The sequence below is a fragment of the Astyanax mexicanus genome, chromosome 2 (assembly GCF_023375975.1).
Source record: "Astyanax mexicanus isolate ESR-SI-001 chromosome 2, AstMex3_surface, whole genome shotgun sequence".
Lineage (NCBI taxonomy): Eukaryota > Metazoa > Chordata > Actinopteri > Characiformes > Acestrorhamphidae > Astyanax > Astyanax mexicanus.
In genome coordinates, this window is record NC_064409.1 from 4,503,856 (window position 1) to 4,528,102 (window position 24,247).

The window sequence follows — 24,247 nt, forward strand, 5'->3', positions numbered from 1 at the left end:
TCTTTCTCTTGATTATATTCCAGAGGTTTTCAATTTGGTAAAATCAAAGAAACTCACCATTTTTAAGTCTTTTACTCTTATTTTTCTTATATTTCCAGAGCTGTATTCTGTTTATCTGATAAGAGCATTACAGTCTTTCTTTCTTTCTCTCTCTTTGCTCTTCAAGCACACATGCCTGATGTTTTTTTTGTTTTTTTTTCGTAGAATAAGAAAAAAAAGCATTGCTTTTGATGACTGCAACCGGCGCACTATCAATTTCAAAAGAAAAGGGAAAAATAACCCACACAGTTCTTTGAATAAAGCCTCACACAGAATAGTGACAGCACAAAGCGTTCAGGATTATGATGCCCAAATCTAACTCGACAAGAATGGCGAGCGCGTCGTGTGCGGCTGTGCGGCTGTTCCTGTGTTGGCGTGTCGTATTTCTATTTAAAGGCCCTCCCCCAGATATCAGGCAGTATTAATTCTGACAGTAGTTGGGGGCACAGGTGTAGACCAGGTTCCCTTTGCGGCTGATGTTACTCTGTTAATGTCTTTTGATAAGCAGCACATCGTATATGGTTGCGCATTGTTCCCGGGTTTCAATTACAGCCTAAACTTTGAGATATAATTGCTTTGTGTAATAGCGGAGGAGAGGAAAGAGAAGTGCTTATCAGATCAATGGATCTCTGAATGTTTCCTTTTTAAATGTTCAAAAGAATTAGAGTAAATGTTTAAGCGCTTAGAAAAGAGAGGGGGTTCACGTGTTTGATCAGCGTGTAACAATGAGGGTCTTTCAAGCCGGTCTCTCATGTTCGTAAGAATGGGAATCTTTCAAGTTCATCTCCGATAGAACAGAACAAGTGGTAATGAAAGGTGATAATTATCTTTTTTCTTTTTTTTTTGCCGTTTTCTTCCATTATTCCTATCATATCTCATCATATCTCTCTACTATCATCAGCATTGATTTAATATCCATGCTTGTGTTTCCCTGAGAAGACACGGTTTGAAAAAAAACACCAATTTAGGCCACAGGAGAGATAAGGATCCGCCAAATTGCTTAACATTCATGGTGCTTGGACCCCTATCATCCCTTACTGACCACAAGGGACTCTCCCTTTAGGCCCCCTATCACCGCTATGACCCTGTAATGGACTGAGCAGCCCAATCACTTCCCGGCCATTTAGAGAAACTGACTTTGATGGACAGGGCCTCCGAGCTGTGGACGGGATGGAGGGAGGGAGGAAGGAGGAGGAGGGGAGTCAGGAGGCAACACAACACCGAGGCTGATGAGAGACTGATAGAGTCAGCTGCCTATCACACATACACACAAACACATAAACACCAAGGTTATTAATGAAAACGTCAATGAAAACGAACGAAAAAAACGAAGATTTTATTTGAAAAACTTAAAACCATTTTCATTAACTGAAACTAATAGAAACAGTAATAAAAAGAAAAAAAAACAGTTACTAACTGAAACTAAATTGAGAGGTTATACATCTAACTAAAACAAACTGAGCAGCGAGCGGCACCTCGCAGTGCGTGACGTCACTTCTTGTTTACAGTGATCGAGCTAGCCATCAAATAACAACAGAAAACACTAAGAAAGCTGCAGAAAACTCTGTATGGGATTAACATATGAGCACGAAGGAGATAAAATCACGAGTCCTGTGGTGTAACAGGAGATACAGTATGTGGAATAAACTCCACACAGCTACAGCTATAAGTCCATTTGAGAAGCAGCATAAGAGTGCTAATAGTGCGCTATTACATAACACCTTTTTGAATCCTGCATCTCACAAAATACTGTAAAAGAAACTAAAACTAATACTATAATTAATAAAAAAACTGACTAAAACTAAGCACTAATAACAAAATAAAAACTAATTAAAACTAACAAACCCAAAATAAAAACTAATTAAAAGCTGAGTTGAGAGCGTAAGAAGTCTGTCCTATTGGATATTTTAAGCAGCAGTATTAAATATATTTTGCTAAAACTAAAAGTAATACTAGAATTATTAAAAACTACCCAAAACTAAGCAATACTAAATAAACAAAAAAAAAACTAATAAAAAATAGCAAACCCACTCTAAAAACTAATTAAAACTAACTGAATTGAAAAAAAAAATAATAATAATAAAATTAAACTTTTCAAAATCTTTGGACATCACTCGGTTGAGAGTGTAAGAAGTCTGTCCTATTGGCTATTTTAAGCAGCAGTATTACATATATTTTGTTAAAACTAAAACTAATACTAGAATTAATAAAAACTACCTAAAACTAAGCACTAAAAAAGAACTAATAAAATATAGCAAACCCACTCTAAAAACTGGTTGAAACCAACTGAATTGGAGGATAAAAAGTAAAAAATAAATACATAAATAAATATAATTAAACTTTTCAAAATTTTGGGACAGCACTTGGTTGAGAGTGTAAGAAGTCTATTGGCGATATTTTAAGCAGTAGGATTGCATATATTAAGCTAAAAATGAAACTAATACTAAAATTAATAACAACTTACTAAAACTAAGCACTAATAAAAAACTAACAATAAACTAATAAAAACTAGCAAACACACTCTAAAAACTTTAAAAACAGTTGTTTGTTTCACAGTAACTGAATATTTTTTAGAGGGTTTCTTTTAATGGAGTTTTATTACATAACACCTTTTTTAATTCTGCACCTCACAAATAACCTAAAGTATAAAGAAAAAACTAAAACTAATACTAAAATTAATCAAAACTAAACTAAAAACTAAATAAAAACTTAATCTAAGTACTAATAAAAACTAATTAAAAAATTAGGAAACCCACTCTAAAAACTAATTAAATCTGAATTGAAGGAGAAAAAGTGAAAAAAAGGAAATAAAATTTAGAAAGGAAATAAAATTAAACTATAATGAAAAATTCAAAACTATTCTAACCTTGATACACACATATACACATTTATACACAAACACTGTTCATATCAGCAACACGTACCTGTCTATCTTTGTCTGTCTGTCCATCTGTCTACAGCAGACAGGAGGCAGACTGGTGCTTCATTATGGTGTAAATAATTTTCTGGGTAAAACCGGCTCCCCTCTAAATGAGCTTTCCCTGTAAGAGGGGGTCTGCGGCGAGCTGAAATTAAATGTCAGCCGGGCCGGCGAGCGGACGCTCGGGCGGGAGAAGGGATTAGGAGGTGATGGGAATCGGAGATGAGATAATGAAGACAGAAGTTGATTCATTTTCAGGTGGGGAGGGCACGCTATCATTGGGAACAAAAAGAAAAACTGTCTGGCTCCCAGAGGCTGTTAGAAATGAGAGATACTGTAGTTTTACCACTCAATCCATAATAATCCCGGGGGGCCGGCTGGTGTTTGAATTGAAAGTATGTAAATTGCATTTTTGAGGTAATAGCATTTTATGTATGAGGTAGCATGCTGTCTGTACTTTGACTGTGCTTTGGTTCGGCTGAATGGAAATTTGGGGGCAATATTAAATCAAATATATATATAGGACTACTCTGATTTAATAAAACGATATACAACATAACGCACAACATACAATTCCTAAAGCATGCTGGAAATTCCCAAATTGCAAAATTCCCTGGTTATTCTTTAAATAACTAATATCATAATAGATATACATATGTATGTATGTATAATAGATTGTGTGTATATATTAGATTATAATAGGTTTTTTTCTATATTAAATTTGTCTATGTGTATCTTTATGCAGATCTGGGAGGGTGGGGGAGGGGGTGTTTGTTTGGTTTTCTAGTTTTTCTTGGGTTTTTTAGCTGATTTACACTTTTATAATCTATTATTTAGAAAGGCAGACAAACAAAAAAACAACAACTCTATTACTTTCTAACTATTTTCAATTATTGCCATCTAATGACTTTTATCTAATGGTTTATCACTTTTCATAAAACCATATAGTTAGTCAGTAACTATAATATCATTGTTGTATCATTGACAAATTGTTGGTGCACGTCTTGCTGGAGCATCTGTGACCAAGACAGCAAGTCTTTGTGATGCATCAAGAGCCACGGTATCCAGGGTAATGTCAGCATACCACCAAGAAGAACCAACCACATCCAACAGGATTAACTGTGGACGCTGTAAGAGGAAGCTGTCTGAAAGGGATGTTCGGGTGCTAAAAACATAAAACCACGACTGCTCAAATCACGACAAAATTCAATGTGCACCTCAACTCTCCTGTTTCCACCAGAACATATAAATATTTGTGGTCTAAAACCAGGTGTTTCAGTTTCATTGTCCAACCCCTTTATAATAGATCATCCAATTATCCAAGTAATACCAAATCTTCCTATTTTATTAAAGCGTTTGCTCTTTACAGTGTGTGAACATCAGATTCTGAATGGATTCGTTATGATATTTTAATAGATGAAGACAGTAATGTTGCTATCTGTTCTGTTAGAGCCGTGGCCTCTGTGTGTTTGGTGTGTAGAAGAGCTCGGCCTGTTTCTAAGAATACTCTGAGTGGAGCAGAGCTCCTCTGACAGACTCCTTCAGCTCTAATTCTGTCTCTCCTCAGTCAGACGTGCCCTGCCCCATCCGAGTCTCTGGCATTAATTCTTTGATTTTCTGTTGGGAAATATCTCACTGTGTTACATAAGCCTCTCACTGACATTCTCCATATCTGATGATCCTGAATCCTGTCAGCAACAGAGCCTCTCTCAAAGCGCAGATCCTCTCAGTCTGGAAAAATGTGACATGATGCAAAAAGATGCTTCACCTCCCCTGTCTCTTTTAAACGCGAGCCCTAATATTAGATTAACCCTTTCAGAACTAATTATATATATATGGAATAAGCCTGGTTTTTAATCACAGTTTGTAATCATGCATCTTGGCATCATGTTCTACTCCACCAGTCTTACACACTGTTTTTGGATAACTTTATGCTGCTTTACTCCTGGTGCAAAAAAATTCAAGCAGTTCAGTTTGATTTGATGGCTTGTGATCATCCAAATCGTACAATAACATGATAAAAAGTGATCTAAATCACATATCACATTTGCTTTATTGGCTCTAGTGCTGCCATGCCCCAATAATATCTGACTTGCTGTTTTTTTCCAGTGCAGTGGGCGGGGCTAAGCTGCTGTTTCATTGGGTTCTAAGCATTTTCATTGGTTCGTTCATGGTCTATTCTAATGGACAGCATGTCTCAATTATTGAACCTCTGAAATATAATCAAGAGGTAGATGGATGATTGCAAGCCATCAAACCAAAATGAACTGCTTAAAGTTATCCAAAAGCAGTGTGTAAGACTGGTGGAGGAGAACATTTTGCTAGCCAAAATGCAAAAACTGTGATTAAAAACCAGGGTTATTCCACAAAATATTGATTTCTGAACTCATACATAAACTTTGTGAATATGAACTTGTTTTCTTTGCATTATTTGAGGTCTGAAAACTCAGAAATTTCTCATTTTCTGCAAATAAACTACTCAAACATAAACCTATACATAGTAAAATCAGAGAAACTGGTCTGAAAGGGTTAAGCTGTTGATGAATCCAGAGTGTTACAGTACCAAACGAAATGGTATCCCATCGTGCTCCGCATGTGGTCAGATTTACTCTCGTTTTTCCTCCTCTGGCCCGTTCATTGGCCCCCTCTTGTGTTTCATTTTATCTCTGTAATGAGCAGATGTTATAATAATTCAGAATAGATAGAATAATGCAGTGATTGTCTCTGAAGCCCAGCTCTGCCTGGGTCCGTGTATTTCTCTGCAGTTCAAAGCCCACCGGTAGCTTCACCTCAATTAACCCTGTAAGTGCTGCGGGCACTGGGTTGCCAGATTGTGTAGAGGGGAGGGCGTGAATCGTCGGAGGATGGGGAAACCTCCTCTTTTCTGCGTGATAATTGAATATTTTCGGCTTGGGGAGTGCGAGGCTGATGCAGGTGCATGGAGGAGTTGCCCTGGCTGAATGGTCTCAGATGAGGAATTATTAAATTGGGACCTGGGGAAAGTATCTATTATCAATAGGGACGTTATACATTTCCAAACGATTATAAAGTCTGAAATATCGAGAAAGAAATGAATAATCAATAAGCATGAAGCGCCTCCAATCTCGGCTCCATATGGATTAAAGCTTTAATTGCTTTGTGCAGCTCAGATCAGTAGTGCCCAATATTTTTTACAGTGGGTCAAGGACCAAAAAATAATAATATTCATAACATTATTTCAGTATATTCTACAATTAATGACACAAAAAATAGGGTCCACTTTATAGTAAGTGTCTCTATACTAACTGTGTAATTACAAATACATAACAATCCATGTAATAGCAGTGTAAAAACTGATAAAGTACACTTTGCTACAGATTAATTAAAGTCGTACAGTTGTTGCTAATCAGCTGTATATCCCTATTATATAACTAGTGATGCCACAACACAAGGAGGATGAAGACTAGCACACGCCTCCTCCAACACATGTGAAGTCAGACTTTGCCTCTTTTCGAGTAGCATCACAGCGCTAGCGCTTGGAGGAAAGCGCAGTGACTAGGTTCCTATACATCAGCTCACAGATGCAGCATTGTGCTGATCGACATCACTCTAAGCACTGATAAGGGGAAAGAGTGTCATCTACTGTACCCACCCAGAGAGAGAGCAAGACCAACTGTGCTCTCTCGAGGCTCCGACAGCTGAAAGCAAGCAGCTGGGATTCAAACATTTAGAAAGATATTATGTCCAACTTCTGATAATAAAATCAGAATAATGATTTTCAGTAACCAAATCCAATCACAGCCCTAATTATAGTACAAATTTGGTGCTGACACATTCAAATATATAACCTGAATGACTGTAATAAATATGTAATAAAGCGTCTAAGCCATATACTATTCAAAAACAGTGTACTAAACATATATAAGAGAAACTTATTATAAAATGAGGCAGAAATAGAAGTAAATAATGCATATAGTATGAATATCTGACCTGCAGCAGCCCTGGTTTAGATAGCAATGCAATTATCGTTGATTACTAGCAACTTAACTATGATTATTTCACATAAAATAAAGGGTATCTTTGGGGTTTTTTTTCTGTGTAAACTGTACAGTATATTAAACTCAATGAAAATGAAAAAGATGGAGCTTTGCTGTCAATAATCATAACAGGGTTATTCCACCAAATATTGATTTCTGAACTCTATAAACTTTATGAATATGAACTTTATGAATATGAATTTGTTTTCTTTGCATTATTTGAGGTCTGGAAGCTCTGCATCTTTATTTTTATTTCAGACATTTCTCATTTTCTAGCAATTTTTCTGCAAATAAATGCTCTTGATTAAAATATTTGTATTTGTAATTTGGCAGAAATGTTGTCAGCAACTGAAGGGTACTTTTAATCTCTTTTTTTTCAGAGCTGTATTAGAAAAGGAATAGATTTACGATTAAAGGAGGTTTATACACTTTAATAATAGTTCATCTAAAATTAATCTCCTGCTCTTCTTGCTTTGTTTCCTCTGCAGGTGCCTGACAACGCAGTGGTGGCTCTCGTACCGAAGCAGGTCACTGCCTACAACTCTGTCAACAACTCCACAGTCTCCAGAGCATCTGCTAGCAAATACGGTAGGCCTCCCGTCGCTCATAACTTTGGAATATGTAGGGATTTCATGACTTGTTTGTCGCTGTGTGTGTGCGCGGTGCGTGTACTGCATGTGTGTGGACGGTAGGATGGGAGGATTTTTAAAAAGAGGCCAATTTCACGGGGAAATAAGAGCGAACTATGAGAGAAATGAGAAGGATCTCCCTCAGTAACTAGAGAGCGGGGCCAAGAAGCTGCAAAAAAAAAAAAAGGGCCTTGCGTGAGGAGATTAGGAAGAGTTGCGCTTGGCACAAAAGCGGAAGCGCGGGGGAAAATGAGTCTCTTTGCACTTGACTTCCCTCCCGAGACACTGAAGCCTTCACAGACGTCTGGCTGCTATCACCCAGTGTGCTATTGGATCTGATAAAGGAGAAGATCAAAGCCCTGGGGCAGTCAGAGCACTCTCCACACACATCAAATACAGCATTAACAGCATCTCATCTCCATAGTCTCTCACCTCAGCCTCAAATTAGCCTTAAATGAAGAGAGAGAGAGAGAGAGTGTCTGACGGACGGACGGATGCAGGCGGGCGGCCGGGGGGGCGGAGGGGTGGAGGTAGAGGGGAGTGGATGGATGCCACACATCTTTTCAGTCTCTTTTAGAATTAATTTCAAAAGAAAGGGAGCTTCTTCAACCTGGCCCGAGCTGGAGATGTGCTTTTGAACTGGCTGAGGACAATGGGCTGATGCAGAAGAAAGAGACAGGCCTATTATGTCGCCGTCCGCTTGGATCTCAAACTCGGGGCACGTAATTTAGCGGAGAGTGTTTCAGAGCAGACTTCTGTCATCGTGGGCGATATCTGGAACTCGGAAAGTGTGCAGGACACAGTTCACGAATATTGTGGCTCACTAATATTGAAAGTGAAAGTTTAGAATCTCAATTCTCAATCAATGATGGACTCTGATTCTGGGCTCTATCATACACCCTATCGTGATGCGATGCTCAACAGTCTATGTTAAAATAGCATCGGAGTTTAGCAATAAATCTACACTGATGTGTAGTGCACAGACTGATGCGCCACTGACTGATTAAAACCCTAACAACAGTCAATCATTCATTCTATAGGATTTCATTCCTATAGGTGCTCCCAAAGTGCAAACCCAACTTTTAACTCAACAATAAACAGAATAAAGAACAAAAGAACATCGCTCCTTTGTTTCCTTAAACGAGCTGCTGGTGTATCTTTACAGCGTGAACGCACAGATCACTTTCCTCTGCCGAAACTTACAAAGCGTTGCGCTGTTAAGATACGAACGCGCCAAAGTCAGAGCTCACCTGGCTCTTAAAGGGAATGGCAACTGAACCAATGATTGGTTTTATTTCATGTTACGCCCAAAACATTTAAGAGAATAAGTTACATGCCTTTTGCACATTTTAAGATGCGCAAAGTCTATTTTTTATGCCCCCTTACGATACCGAAGACACACCAACACACCATAAATCCAGCTGCGTGATCCGCAATTGACCGGTGTGCTATAGATCACTAAAATAGGGCCCCAAATACTGTATGAATTAATCCAAACATTTAGCCTGAAAGCATGTTAAGACTCAATGATTCTCTATTAAGTCTAACCTCCCTTTTTTAAGGATTAGATTTAGGGTTAGGATAGCATGGAGCATCATTTATATTCAGCTACAAGAGTTCAGTTGCATGTTATAGATATTAAGTTGAAGTTTAACATATATGAGGCATCTATAATGGACCATCCAATGAAATTGATACAGAGAATAGAACAGAGTTGTATGTTGTCAGGGGTGAGGTCGGTTTGGTTAGTGTCACCACTGCTTCAGCATGATTGCCTTGTGTCTACCTGCATAATGTTGCCCTGAGGCAACAAATAAAATACCTGGTTTTAGGTGGCAAATGAATACATAAAACCCAGCATAGGCTTTAAAATGGACTTTAAATATATATATATATATATATATATATATATATATATATATATATATATATATATATATATATATATACTTATTCTTTACTTATTAAAACAGTTAGTTGACCGTGTTATAATAATATTAAAAATGGTTTGAAGCCTGAGGGCACCACCTTGCCATAGATGGTTCAAAAAAAATAATAAAAAAACGTATATATCCCCCTGAGACCCACACTTTTGCTTGGTGCGCATTTTAAATTTCTCCTAGCTATTTAGGATTAGTAGAAAAAACTTTGTCTTTGTAAGGGAAGTAATTTATTATTTTAATTTACAATAAAAATGATCTACTGCCATTTGGGATTAGAAGGAAGCATATGCTAAAAACAAACATTTTTTTTTGCTTTCTACATTAAGTAAATAAACTAGTTTCAAAAGTAAAATTGAAAAAAAAAAAGCAATTTCTGTCTGGACTGGCTGTAAAAACTTTAACTGGGATTCCCGCTATCTTGTATTAAATCAATTGAGTGTACTGATGTCATGTGATCACTAGATGGTATGGGCAGTGTCTCCATATGTTGTTTTTTTAATGTTTGAAAAAAACTAAGTATCATGGTGCAGAGAAGCAGAAATGTAACATCCCCATATGAGGACACTGGGTCTCAAGAGGATATATAAAATATTGGCCAGTTAAGACATGCATATGCATGCTACCTCATCAACAAACCTTTTTTCTGAGGTTTCCTGTTGTAGCGTCTGCATTATCTACACCCACATTCCATCTTTCTCATCCTGTTCTCTTTGTCTTACACTCAGTAGTTGTCTTCTCTCTAAAGAAATTGATTTCTGATGTATTTGCCGTGGGGAAAAAGCGCTATGGGTGTTTTTTGTTTTTTTTTCGTTCTTCTTACCAGACCGTTTTTATTTTGCTGATCGATTCTTTTCACGCTGAATAAACATTCCTTGAGCTCCGTGCGTTTTTAAATGCCACGGCAACCCCAGCACTGGCTGAGCCATAAAAATTTAATGTGCACCTACACCTGTTCAATCTCCCGTCCACCGCCAACCGCGGGAGAGGCGATGAAAAATTAAGTAGCCATACATGCTAAAACATTCACATCCAATCTCAAATCCACAGCGTCCAGCAGACAGGCCAGGGCTGGAGTGATGCCCCGGGTACAGGAGAATGACTGAGTGCTGACGCGTCCAGTCCTTTTATTTGATTCTCTGTGTTTTTTTCTTCTTCTCTCGTCCAGAAAACATGATCAAATACACAGGCAGCCCGGACAGCCTCCGCTCCCGCACACCCATGATCACGCCCGACTTGGAAAGCGGGGTCAAAGTGTGGCATTTGGTGAAGAACCACGAACACGGAGACCAGAAGGAGGGCGACCGCGGCTCCAAGATGGTCTCTGAGATCTACCTGACCAGGCTGCTGGCCACCAAGGTGAGCTTTGACTCAAAAATCTCAAAAAATGAGAAAATCATTGAAAAAAGTTACTTTGTTTCAGTAATTCATATTATATAGATGTATTACAACTTTTATGGAGATGCAGATTTCATTTTCCAGCAGGACTTGGCACACTGTCCACACTACCAAAAGTACCAATTGCTCTTAAAATAGATCACTTTGTGTGTAATACATCTATATGACTGAATAACTGAAATAAAGTAACTTTTCAATGATATAATAATAATAATAATAATAATAATAATAATAATAATAATAATAATAATAATAATAATAATAATAAGGAAAACATTTTAAGCTAAAAAATCTTCTTCTTTTTTTTAATATAACGAGAATTTCACCATGTCCAATGCCAAGCATCAGCTGGAGGATTGGGTCCTCCAGCAGTGGAACTGCATTCTTGGAAATTAGCTTCATTCATAGCTTATCATCAATGAATCAATTAATCAATCAATCAATTGATCAGTCAATGACACAGCTTAACCAAATCCTCATTTCGTATACTAATGTCTATTGGAAAAGCTTACCAAGTAGAGAGTAGATGCTTTCCCAATAATATTGTTAATTTCAGGACAAATAAATGAGCCGTTGCCCATAAACCTTTTTAAATGTACTCTTTACGAAGCATAATTACACTCAATTAATACATTTGTTAATTGGTTAATTAAACAATTATCTACTGAAATATTCGTTAGTAAACCAGTAGTGAATCATTCTATCATGATAGGGGGGTCTTTTTTTAGATTATGCTCACGGACTAAAGTCCAGGCCAGAAGTTATGTCTCTCATTTGTCATTTAGAGCATTTATTTGCAGAAAATGAGAAATGGCGTTTCAATATTTGGTGGAGTAACCCTGGTTGGTTTTTTAATCACAGTTTTTATGCATCTTGGCATCATGTTCTCCTCCACCAGTCTTACACACTGCTTTTGGATAACTTTATGCTGCTTTACTCCTGGTGCAAAAATTTCAAATTCAAGCAGTTCAGTTTGGTTTGATGGCTTGTGATCATCCATTTTTCTCTTGATTATATTCCAGAGGTTTTTAATTTGGTATAATCCAAGAAACTCAATATTTTTTTTCAGAGTTGTACCTGAATAGTGTAAATTAGAGTTAGGGTAGATCTACAGGACTACAGATAAACAGCTCTGTTCTTAAGCATCACATGGAGAAACTCTTTTTTTGGGGGGTAGTTTTATGAGTGTATGTTCAGACACTTCGTGATTATGTTTGTATATCATTTGCTGCCCCCTGACTTTCGCTTTCGAGCAAATGTTAGCATTTTTGTGTGACGCTCCCTTAATGATCGCATTGAGAAACTCTTAGTCAGCCTCGTGGGCTGATGAAGTGACAGCACACTGGAGCAGAGTAAATTGGAGCGCTCTGCATCTGAGTGGGAACAGATCGGTTCCTTGTCAAACGCGGCTTCAATCAGTCTCGGCTGGAGAGCAATGTGAAGTGTTTACTCGTCACATCATTTGTTCCAAACTGCGGTTTCCTTTCCACCACCTTGCCATTTTCCACTCGTTTGCTCATTCGTGTCCTGTGTCAGCGGGGAAGGGCCTCGGGACGCGAAACCTGAGCTCCGCGTGTTTCTAAACAGCTGTACAATAACCACCTAAAAGAGAATCGGGCGTAAAACCAGACGCTTTAAGCTCCCTTTCAGATGCCTTGACCCTTAGAATATCTGTTAATTTTCTTCTCGCCACGACCGGGGACTTTAATCTCGCATCTTAATGTAAATGAGAAATCCACTCCTAATTGTGATTCCCAGGTTTCTATTAAATCGGATGACCTGATTTTCTTCAGGACACGGAGAGGCTGGTTGAGAGGTACCGGGGTTTAATTTGTGATTAGAAAACATTTCCACGCTGCTGATTTTATGATTGGTGAGGCTTCAGGTTCGCGTCTTGATGAGGCTCTTCAGGAGCATCTTTTCTTCTTTTCTTCTTTTTCTTCGGCTCTTTTTTTTTAGATTTCTGATTGATTGTAGTGGAAATCAAAGCTGTGAGACTGTGAGATTTTTGGCAAGGCTTATGAGAAAGCTCTCTCACCAATCAGAAGCTTTAGAAGTTAAAAAAAAAGTGGCACAGACGGCACATTCAACACAGAGGCTCGTATGAACAGCTCTAATATTTAATCTCATCTACCAAATGACCTCTTTATTCTCCATCCAGCATTTAGTTATGTGTAATTTTTAATTTTTACAGTTGTATCCAGCAATCTGAACAGTAGCATTGTACCAATATTTCAAAACAGGTTGACGCAAGCCTAAATGTCCATTTTTCAGTCTGTGATTCTTTCTTAGACTGTAGAAACCAACATTGGTGTTCCCAGTTCATGGCAGGCCTGTGCCTTTTTGATTCTTGGTTTGTTTCTAACCATCCATACCAGTTTTCCAAACCAGAGTGGCCACGCTTTCTAATAATTTATACATTGTTTGTTAGAATTGATGATCTTTTTTAAACATCCAGTTAATTATGGTGCTTGAATGGCTTTAAGAGACCTACAGATCTGGAAAAAAAAAATAAGAGACCATTTGAAAAATGATCAATTTCTTGGATTTTGCCAAATTGAAAACCTCTGGAATATAATCAAAAATTAAGATGGATGATCACAAGCCATCAAACCAATTTGCTTTGGATAACTGCTTGAATTTGTCCAAAAGCAGTGTGTAAGACTGGTGGAGGAGAACATGATGCCAAGATGCATGAAAACTGTGATCAAACAAAAACAGGGTTATTCCACCAAATATTAATTTAGGAACTTTAAATGAGAATATTTTTATTTGAAATTTAGAAATGTTGTTTGTAGTTTATAGAATAAAACAACAATGTTAATTTTACTCAAACATAAACCTATGAATAGCAAAATCAGAGAAACTGATTCTCTTAAATTTTTCCAGAGCTGCTTCTTTTCTTTTGACTTTTTAACTTTGCTGGTTAGGTCCAATCCTCTTTTCATTGGCACAAAAATAGTTACCAACTAACTAACTAATAAGCATTACTGAAATAATAATACTATAAAAATGAAAACTTGTGAAACTTGGGACCACAACTGTGTGTGTAAACTAGCAAAGTTTAACAGGATTAGTGAATTTTAAATATAGTGAATTTAAAGTACACTTTAAAGTCTTCCAGGAGTGCTGGAGTTTTCTCATAAGAGCTCTGTCAGTTCCTCTCCCTTTGAATAATAAAGACACAGCGGGGTTTAATACCTATTTCCCAATCTTCCCTCACTTTTATTCACTCCCTACCTGTTTAATCTCTTCCCTACTGCGCTCCCTCGCTTTCTCCCTCTTCTCACCTCCCTCCGCACGCGGTTAAAGCCGCTAATTTCATCGAGGAACGCTCTTGTCTCCTTTGACCAGGCAATCAGGCGGCGTAGCTGCTGCTGCCTGCGCCTGCTGGAGGCTGATAGGGCACGTTTCAGAAGTGCGCATGTCTCGAAAATGGCCGTAACCGTTCGCTTTGGTTCCCAGGCAAGTAATGATGATGTCAGACGTCACGCTGGACGACATCTGTCAGAACCCACCCCCCCCCTCATCCTCCCTCATCCTCCTCTCCTCCTCTCCAGCGCTCCAGTATCCCCGTCTTTCAGCTTCCTGTCTCCGTCACTGCAGCGACACGAGGCCAAGCAGGAAATATGTATTTTCATCTTCGTAGGGAAAAGATAAGCTGTCGGGAATGTGGGACACGGCAGAATTACGGCTGTGATTGTCAGCTAACAGGGTTTTCTGTTTCTCTCTCTCTTTTTCTCTCTCTCTTTCTCTCTCTCTCTCTCTCTCTCTCTCCATGCTCCTTCTCTTCTTGTTGAAACTAAATAGGATTTTATATTATTTTTTGTACTTGTGCACACCTGTTCTACTGCACTCACTACTGCTCTCTCTGCTTCCACACAAACACTACACATCCTGATTTCATCCCTTCTTTCCTCTCTTTTTCCTTACGCTCTCTCTCCCTCTCTCTCTCTGTCTCTTGTTCCTTCCCCTCTATCTCTCTCCCATCTCTTCTTTCTGACATTTCTTTCTCTTTTCCCTCCCTCTCTCCTTTATTGCTCTTTCTTCATCTTCATCTTCATCTCTCTTCAGCACCCCTTTCTCACTATCTCTCTCCATCTCTCTCTTCATCTATACTATCTCTCTATCTGTCCTTCATTACCTTCTCTCTACATTACCATCCTACTCTCTCTCTCTCGCTCTCCCTCTTTTCTACTATCTCTCCCTCTTTCTTCAGTGTCTCTCTCTCTTTCTCTCTCTCTCTCTCTCTCTCTCTCTATGTGCTCTCTCGCTTCTTGTTCAAACTAAATAGGATTTTATATTATTTTTTGTATTTGTGCACACCTGTTCTACTGCACTCACTACTGCTCTCTCTGCTTCCACACAAACACTACACATCCTGATTTCATCCCTTCTTTCCTCTCTTTTTCCTTACGCTCTCTCTCCCTCGCTCTCTCTCTCTCTGTCTCTCGTTCCTTCCCCTCTATCTCTCAACCCATTGCCTCTTTCTGACATTTCTTTCTCTTTCCTCTCTCTCTCTCTCTCTCTCTCTCTCTCTTTCTTTCCTTACTCACTCTTTCTCTATTCCCTTTCACCTTTTCCTTTCTCACTTTCTCCCTCCATCTCTCCCTTTATCCATACTATCTCTCTCTGTCCTTCCTTACCCTCTCTCTCCATCACTCCTGTCTTAAGATGTCATTCTCCTCTCTCCTTAGTCAGTGTCTCCATCCTTCTCTCATTCCTTCCCCTCTATCTCTCTCACATCTCTTCTTTTTGACATTTCTTTCCCTTTCCCCTCCCTCTCTCCTTTATTGCTCTCTCTTCATCTTGTTTTTCTTCACACCCTCTACCCCTCTTATTCTTTTTTTCCTATCTCTATATCTCTCTCTCTTTAACACTCCTTTCTCATTATCTCTCTCTTCATCTTTCTCTTCATCTATACTATCTCTCTATCTGTCCTTCATTAACTTCTCTCTACATTACCATCCTACTCTCTCTCCTCTGCTGTCTCACAATCACATTCTCCCTCTTTCTTCAGTGTCCCCCTCTCTATCCTTTCTTTCCTCTGTTCCTCGTCTCGCTCTTTTTCCACACTATGTCTCCTTTCATGTCTTGTTCTCCACTAATGATCTTCCTTTTCTCTCCTTCCTCATTATATCTCTCCATTCCTCTCTCTTTCTCACACTCCAACTTTCTCTCTCTCCTTCTCTCATTCCTTTCCCACTATCTCTCTCCCATTTCTTTTTTCTCCCATTTTTTTCTCTTTCCACTGCATCTCTTTTTATTGTTATCTAATTACTTTATATCTCTCTCTCTCCTTCTCTTTCCTTCCTCCATCTCTTTCCCATTTCTCTCTTCTTCCACACTGTGGATCTTATCTCGTGTTTCTCTCTATCTTTCCTATCTTTTTTGTTCTATGCTAATGATCTCCCTTGTCTCTCCTTCCTCACTCTCTCCTTTTCTCACTCTCTCCTTTTCTCACTCTCTCCTTTCTCACTCTCTCCTTCCTCACTCTCTCCTTTTCTCACTCTCTCCTTCCTCCCTCTCTCCTTTTCTCACTCTCTCCTTCCTCACTCTTTCCTTCCTCACTCTCTCCTTCCTCACTCTCTCCTTCCTCACTCTTTCCTTCCTCACTCTCTCCTTTTCTCACTCTCTCCTTTTCTCACTCTCTCCTTCCTCACTCTCTCCTTTTCTCACTCTCTCCTTCCTCACTCTCTCCTTTTCTCACTCTCTCCTTCCTCCCTCTCTCCTTTTCTCACTCTCTCCTTCCTCACTCTCTCCTTTTCTCACTCTCTCCTTCCTCACTCTCTCCTTTTCTCACTCTCTCCTTCCTCACTCTTTCCTTCCTCACTCTCTCCTTTTCTCACTCTCTCCTTCCTCACTCTTTCCTTCCTCACTCTCTCCTTTTCTCACTCTCTCCTTCCTCACTCTCTCCTTTTCTCACTCTCTCCTTCCTCACTCTCTCCTTTTCTCACTCTCTCCTTCCTCACTCTCTCCTTTTCTCACTCTTTCCTTCCTCACTCTCTCTTTTTCTCACTCTCTCCTTCCTCACTCTCTCCTTTTCTCACTCTCTCCTTCCTCACTCTCTCCTTTTCTCACTTTCCCTTCTCTCTCTCTCTCTCTCTCTCTCTCTTTGATTCCTCATTATCTCTCTCCCTCTTTCTTCCTGCCTCAGCTCCTATCTGTTTATCTCAGTGGATTAGATTCTCTCTACTTCGCGTCTCTTCAAAGTTGACAATATTAAATGAAATTAGGGTCAGTGGTGCAGTGTGGGCTCTAATCCAGCCTTGAGAAGCAGCTTAGGCAGATTCACCACCTGTTCCGGGCTGGTATTAAACGTGAACCGTAAAATACTCATTTCCCCACCAAAAAACGGAGGCTTAAGGCCACGGTGGTTTTCACGCTCGCTGACAGGTAACACACACGGATGTTTAGGCTGCTGCTTTTAAGAGGTTTGAGGTAAATAGACTACTGTGAAGATAAGTCTGTGCTGGATTTGCTGTTTAAAGGCACTGAAATGTCTGTTTATGTGCTTTACTGCAGCTACAGAAAGCAATGAGTGTGGACAACCCTTCTAGTCAATTAATTCAGATGTATGAACACATATATAAGCTTTATATACAGCTCTGGAAAAAATGAGACCACTTACAAATGATGAGTTTCTTTGATTTTACAAAATTAAAAAATCTCTGGAATATAATCAAGAGGAAGATGGATGATCACAAGCCGTCAAACCACCAAACTGAACTGCTTGAATTTTTGCACCAGGAGTAAAGTCATGAAAGTATCCAAAAGCAGCGTGTAAGACTGGTGGAGGAGAACATGATGCCAAGATGCATGAAAACCAGTGATTAAAAACCAGGGTTATTCCACTTTATTGAACTTTTTTTATTTTTCTTTCCATTATTTGAGGTCTGAAAGTTCTGCATCTTTTTTGTTATTTTAGCCATTTTATATTTTCTGCAAATAAATGCTCTTAATAACAATATTTTATTTGGCATTTGGGAGAAATGTTGTCTGTAGTTCATAGAATAAAACAACAATGTTCATTTTACTCAAACATAAACCTATGAATAGCAAAATCAGAGAAACTGATTCAGAAAATGTATTTTAATGCTTTAAAATCCTTTTTAATACACTTTTTTTTACTCACCCTTTCTCTCTCTCTTGTGTCTCCACAGGGCACGCTGCAGAAGTTTGTAGATGACCTGTTTGAGACCATCTTCAGCACGGCGCACAGAGGAAGTGCCCTCCCCCTCGCCATCAAGTACATGTTCGATTTTCTGGACGAGCAGGCTGATAAGCACAGCATCCACGACCCACACGTCCGACACACGTGGAAGAGCAACTGGTGAGTGCCCACTCATGCTGTTATATAACATCTCCCCCTCAACACAACACACAAAAACACACACAACTGAGTTATCCGTAGAAGTGTAATGCTTATGATAAAAGGTTAATAATCAACAAAATTACCCATAATTGTTATTATACTGCAATTTTCCAGGCTATAAGACGCTACTATTTTTTTGCACGCTTTGGTTTATGTGCTAACAAACTTAATGCTGCCAAAACACACCAGTTTAAGCAAAACCTGGAAATCTAAGTCGACTGTAAATAAATAAAAGTGCTTTACTAACTCAATAAAACAAGCACGTAATGTTATTTGTGCACGTAACCTACTTAAATGCTTAAATAGTATTTAATACAAAAAGTTTATGTAACATCTTTTTGTGTAAATCTATCATGTTATACAGTGTACCGTGAACAACAGCGCCTTATAGTCAGTTGTTGCCTGTATAGATAGATAGATAGATAGATAGATAGATAGATAGATAGATAGATAGATAGATAGATAGATAGATAGATAGATAGATAGATACTTTATTTATCCCGAAGGAAATTAAGACATGCAGTTCATGTGTTTGTCATGCTTTGTAGTAATATAATATAGTAATATAATATATAATTCTGCAACTAACGTCTGGGATTACACCTAGGGCCCATTCCCTTCCTCTATACCAGGGGTGTCCAAACTTTTTTTGTTGGCGGCCAAAAGAAGAAATATATTTGAAGTCACGGGCCACAGACTCTGTAATAAAACAAATAATGAAATATACCACTTTAAATAATACTTTTTTCCTGATTACTTTCATTTACACGCCATTTTACTTGACTTACTATCTTTATCTTTGACAGTGTTGTGTAAACTAAGATTTTTCAAATCGATGTTTCATTTCATGATGTCTCTTAATATTAAACTGTTTAATTACGGCAACTTTTATACTCTTTGGTCCGTTTTTCAGCGCTAGAAATGCGCTCTCTCTCCGCTTTTAGACTCTTTGGTCCGTTTTTCTGCGCTAGAAATGCGCACTCTCTCCTCTTTTAGACTCTTTGGCCCGTTTTTCTGCGCTAGAAATGCGCACTCTCTCCGCTTTTAGACTCTTTGGTCTGTTTTTCTGCGCTAGAAATGCGCAGTATACAGATTAAGAATTAGACATTTTACCTCTGGAACTGGCATGGGAACATAGCCCGTAGCTCTATAAGTTGTGAGGTGTTATCTTGTAAGTGAAGTTGAACAATGCCCAGTCTGCTCATTAAAAAGCTAGCATGAATTATAGTATATAGAGTTCAAGATAGAGTCCTGATGTTGGGTGCCAAATGGATGGAATTAATAGTATACATTTTACAGTATACACATTTTGACAGCATCACAGTTTTCATGCATCTTGGCATCATGTTCTCCTCCACCAGTCTTACACGCTGCTTTTGGATAACTTACTGTTTTTTGTCACTCCTGGCTCAAAAATTTAAGCAGTTCAGCTTTTGCTGGTTTGATGGCTTGTGATCATCCATCTTTCTTTTGATTAAAAATCAAAGAAGAAACTCATCATTTTCAAGCTGTATATCGATTGATTTATGTTCAGTCCCTCTGAAACCGTTGCACTCACCCTAGAACATCAGTGCTTTCACCATGCTGGTGATAAGCAGGTAGCAAATCAATAACATCTGTCTCCAGACAGATTTCACCTTATCAGTTTAGATTCCAGTAACGTCAGACAGGAGGAGGCGGGCGTGGGCAAACATCGAGCAGAGGGAAAGAGAGACAGAGGGAAGAGGAGAGGAGAAGAAGGGCTAAAGGAGGGGTGGATGGGTGGATGGGCGGATGTACGGAGAGAAAGCTCAGTGTAAGAGTGGTAATCCTTCATTAACCTCTACCCCACTCCAGTGTCTCACCATGCATCACTCAGCCTCCTCCTCGCAGGACCACGAGGGCTGTGGTAGTGGGTTTAAAATTGATGTGTGGGCAGGGCAGAGGGAGGAGGATCGGCTCTATTTACTCAGTTTTACGAGCCTAATTTCTCCCCATCTCCCCTTCAGTGCCTTATTAGGCCGTTCGTGAGCATCTAAAGTGTTTGGGAAGAGCGCAGAGGGCCGCGCTCAGATTAGACATTAATGGAATCAGTCTTGCAAAAGAAATGGCAAAATGTTAACTAGTCATTTTTCATCGCGAACACCCGTCGCGCACATCAGCCTAATGCCAGCCCTGCGTCATTGCTTTTTATTGTGTGTGGGAGTGCGTCTTCCTCCAGACTAATATTCTGCCGGCCTGTTTTTTTTGTTTTTTTTTTGCTGACAGCTAATGTCTCTCACAGCGTGAGGAAAGGTTCCATCTTGAGCTGCTGTGCAAAAATAAAAACATCCGACTCAGCCTCGTCTTTGGGTACAAACAGCTCTGCTGACTGTTAAAGCAATACATGAGCACCAAATCATATCGCCGCTGTCCAGTGAAAAACACTTATCTCCACACTGCAAAAAAAAAAAAAACGAAATCTTAGCAAGTGAAATTATCTAGTTTCAAATCAATAAATCTTATTTCTTGCCCTGATCTATTTTTTTAGTCTTACTAAGCATTATAAATGTAAGTCTTACTTAGGATTTTCACCTTATTTTAAGTCATTTGAACTCAAAATAAACACAAAAAGTCACCAGTCAAGCTATTCTGATACTTGTGTAGAAATTTAAGCTAGAAAACAAAATATTTTAGCTTGATTTGAGTCTTAATTCACTCATTGTGAGGCTTTGTCAAAACCTTGTAAACTTTCAATGGAAGTCAATGTAAAAAGGAGTTTATTTCAGGTCATTTTGAATTTTGTTTCTATTGGTCCGTTCATTAAGAAATCAGAAAAGAAACCACAGTGTAAAGGGACAGTTTGCCTGTTCAAATTATGTAGTAAACTAAAAATCGACAAAAATGGAGATAAGTGTTTTTCATTATATGCTCTTGTTTTTCTAAAGCTAGCTGTTTTTTAGCTTTTAGCTTTAAGTTTTTAGCCTAAAAGATTCTCAAATGTTGGATCGAGCTGGATGACTCTGAGAGCTCAGGCTTGAAGCACCTTGCTGCCAATAAAAAACATTGTTATTTTACTTATGAATGAATGAATGAATGAATGAATGAAATAAAGAATTAATGAAGTTCAACTTATATAGCGCCTTTCTAGAAACCCAAGGATGCTTTACAATTATATGTTTTACACACAACCATTTATATGCAGCACTCATCCACACTCATCGGTAAAAAGTGACAGCCAATAGTGCACAGCGTACTCTCAACTGGAAACCACCGTCCACCTGGAGGACTGCATCAGGCACTACAGCATTTACACACACACACATATACATACCTAACTTACATAAATACCAGATCAATTTTGAGTATTACATTTTTTCTGAGCAATTTAGAGTATACAATTTACCTGATCTCCATGTTTTTTGGGCTGTGGGAGGAACATAAAGAACAAGGAAACTCCAGCCAGATAGGGGCTTGAACCCAAGACCCCAGTGCCCTGGGAGGCGAACGTGCTAACCACTAAGCCAAAGTGCCGCCCTTAAGTGAAAATGTTGGTTATTCAAACTTTTCTGGAGTAAAAATTACTTTTTACCTCTACACAATGATCTATACTACTTTATTTACTCCCTGTATACATAGCAGACGTCCAGGTTCATCTCAAAAATTAGAACATTATTAAGAAAGTTACATTATTTCAGTAATTCAGTTCAAAATGTGAAACTCATATATTATATACTGTAGATGTTTTGCACACAGAGAGATCACATTTTTTTAATTTAAGGATAATATATATAGACCAATTGGTACTGTTGGCAGTGTGGGCAGTGTTCCAAGTCCTGCTGGAAAATGAAATCTTACCACATCTCATAATAAAAGTTGTCAGTACAGGGAAGCATGAAGTGCCGTAAGATTTTCTGGGAAAACATATTATTGCCCAGTTATTAGCGATCTCTAAAATAAAGTGCTATCAAATTTATAAAAGTTTATTGTTCATTACAAATAAAAACTTTCTCACAATAATAATAATAATAAGAAGAAGAATTTACATTTACATTTACATTTATGGTATTTAGCAGACGCCCTTATCCAGAGCGACTTACAACAGTGCTTCAAAGTTACTTAAGATATCCAAAGCTAGTTTGTAGACTTTTTTTTTTATTATTATTAGTTTAGGAACTCTTTGAAAAGATGTGTCTTCAGTCGACGTTTGAAGACCGTGAGTGACTCTGCTGTTCTGACATCCAGTGGAAGTTCATTCCACCACCTTGGTGCAGCACAGAGAAGAGTCTGGATGTCTGTTTTCTGTGTGTTTTGAGTGATGGAGGTTCGAGCCGAGCCGTACTGGAAGCTCTAAGAGCTCTTGGTGTAGATCTGGCTTTGACCATCGCCATCAATAATAAAACAGTGATGTTTCACCATGTAAAACAACACCTGTATTGGAAAACTTTTATTTATATTATTATTGCAGTTGTTTTTTTTGTGTGTGTGTTTTTGTGCATCTTAGTTTTTGTGCCCTCCAGACAATCAGCTCGGCGTCAGTTAATAAATTAAAAATCTAGTATATTGCCATCCTTTTTTTTTTGCATTAGCTTTCTATTTATAAAAAACATATTCCAAATAGTTCATAATTCATATTTCCCACAGGACGGAGCCATTAGAGGAGATTAAAAGCGTTTGTTTCTTTATTAAAGGGGCGAAACTGCAGCCACATTCATTTCGCTTTCTGTTCCCTAGAGATGATATATGTGCTACTGGAGGCTAGCTCTGATCGCCAGCAGTGTACAGCACTTTCCTACACTGCTGTGAGGATGATGATGATGATGATTATATCTGTCTGATTGCAATTATATAATCCCTCATAGTCTTCCAGATTCATACGTGGGATAATGCAAAAGAATGCAGCGCTTTTTCTTTTTTCTTTCTGAATGTGTCTTTTTGCTGCAGTCTTTATATAGTGTCCTCTTCACTGCAGTGTCCTTTCTCATTGCTTCAGTGTCATTTCATCCTTATACTATAAACCCTAGTGAAAAATAAAGTATATTAAGCATTATTATGCTATAGTGCACTAAAGTACTAAAGTGTTCTTGTAGCCACTTTATTGTTAATCAGTATATTTAAAGAGTGCGAAAATGGAACAACTTTTTTTTTTTGTACTTATTATACTTTAATTACAGTATAAAAAAATAGTACAAAAGTCTTACTAAAATTGTGTTGAGTGTACTTAACTGTCCTAAAATGAAAATGGAACTATTCTAAATATACTTAAGTAACATTTAAACATATATAAACTACTTAATGTAGGTAATGTAATATTTTAATTTAAATATATTTTAAAATTATAATATATTTAATAATAATTACAACTGTATTACTATTATTATACACCGGGTATATTAGAAATGTACTAAAAAATTATGTTAAATATATTTACATTATAATAAACATTTGATTTCATGATTATGGCTTTGAACTCATGCCTCTTGTCCCTAGTAAAAAATAAAGTAGATTAAAGTATACTAAGCATTATTATGCTATAGTGCACTAAAGTACTAAAGTGTTCTTGTAGCCACTTTATTATTAATCAATATATTTAAAGAGTGCGAAAATGGAACAACTTTTTTTTGTACTTATTATACTTTAATTACAGTATAAAAATAAATAGTACAAAAGTCTTACTTTAATTGTGTTAAGTGTACTTAACTGTACTAAAATGGAACTATTTTAAATATACTTAAGTAACATTTAAACATACTTTAACTACTTCATGTAGGTAACCCTATATTTTAAATTAAATATATTTTTAAATTAAAATATATTTAATTATAAAAACAAATGTATCATTATTATTATACATCGAGTATTTTAGAAATGTACTAAGGATTTATGTTAAATATATTTACATTATAATAAACATTTGATTTCATGATTATGGCTTTGAACTCATGCCTCTTTTTCCCAGTGAAAAAAGTAGA

General features: G+C 37.9%; 1 protein-coding gene and 1 long non-coding RNA gene across 2 annotated transcripts in view; both read left to right on the forward strand.

Moving 5' to 3' along the window:
- Nucleotides 1–24,247, forward strand: part of LOC125799091 (uncharacterized) — a 515,567-nt gene that overhangs the window by 449,570 nt on the left and 41,750 nt on the right. The gene's annotated exons all lie outside the window — the stretch shown is intronic.
- plxna4 (plexin A4) overlaps nt 1–24,247 on the forward strand; it is a 459,159-nt gene that overhangs the window by 417,217 nt on the left and 17,695 nt on the right. Inside the window, exons 27-29 of the mRNA XM_022671791.2 lie at nt 7,464–7,563; nt 10,713–10,903; nt 18,106–18,275. Coding sequence (XP_022527512.2) covers nt 7,464–7,563; nt 10,713–10,903; nt 18,106–18,275 — 461 coding nt within the window. The remainder of the gene's footprint in view (nt 1–7,463; nt 7,564–10,712; nt 10,904–18,105; nt 18,276–24,247) is intronic.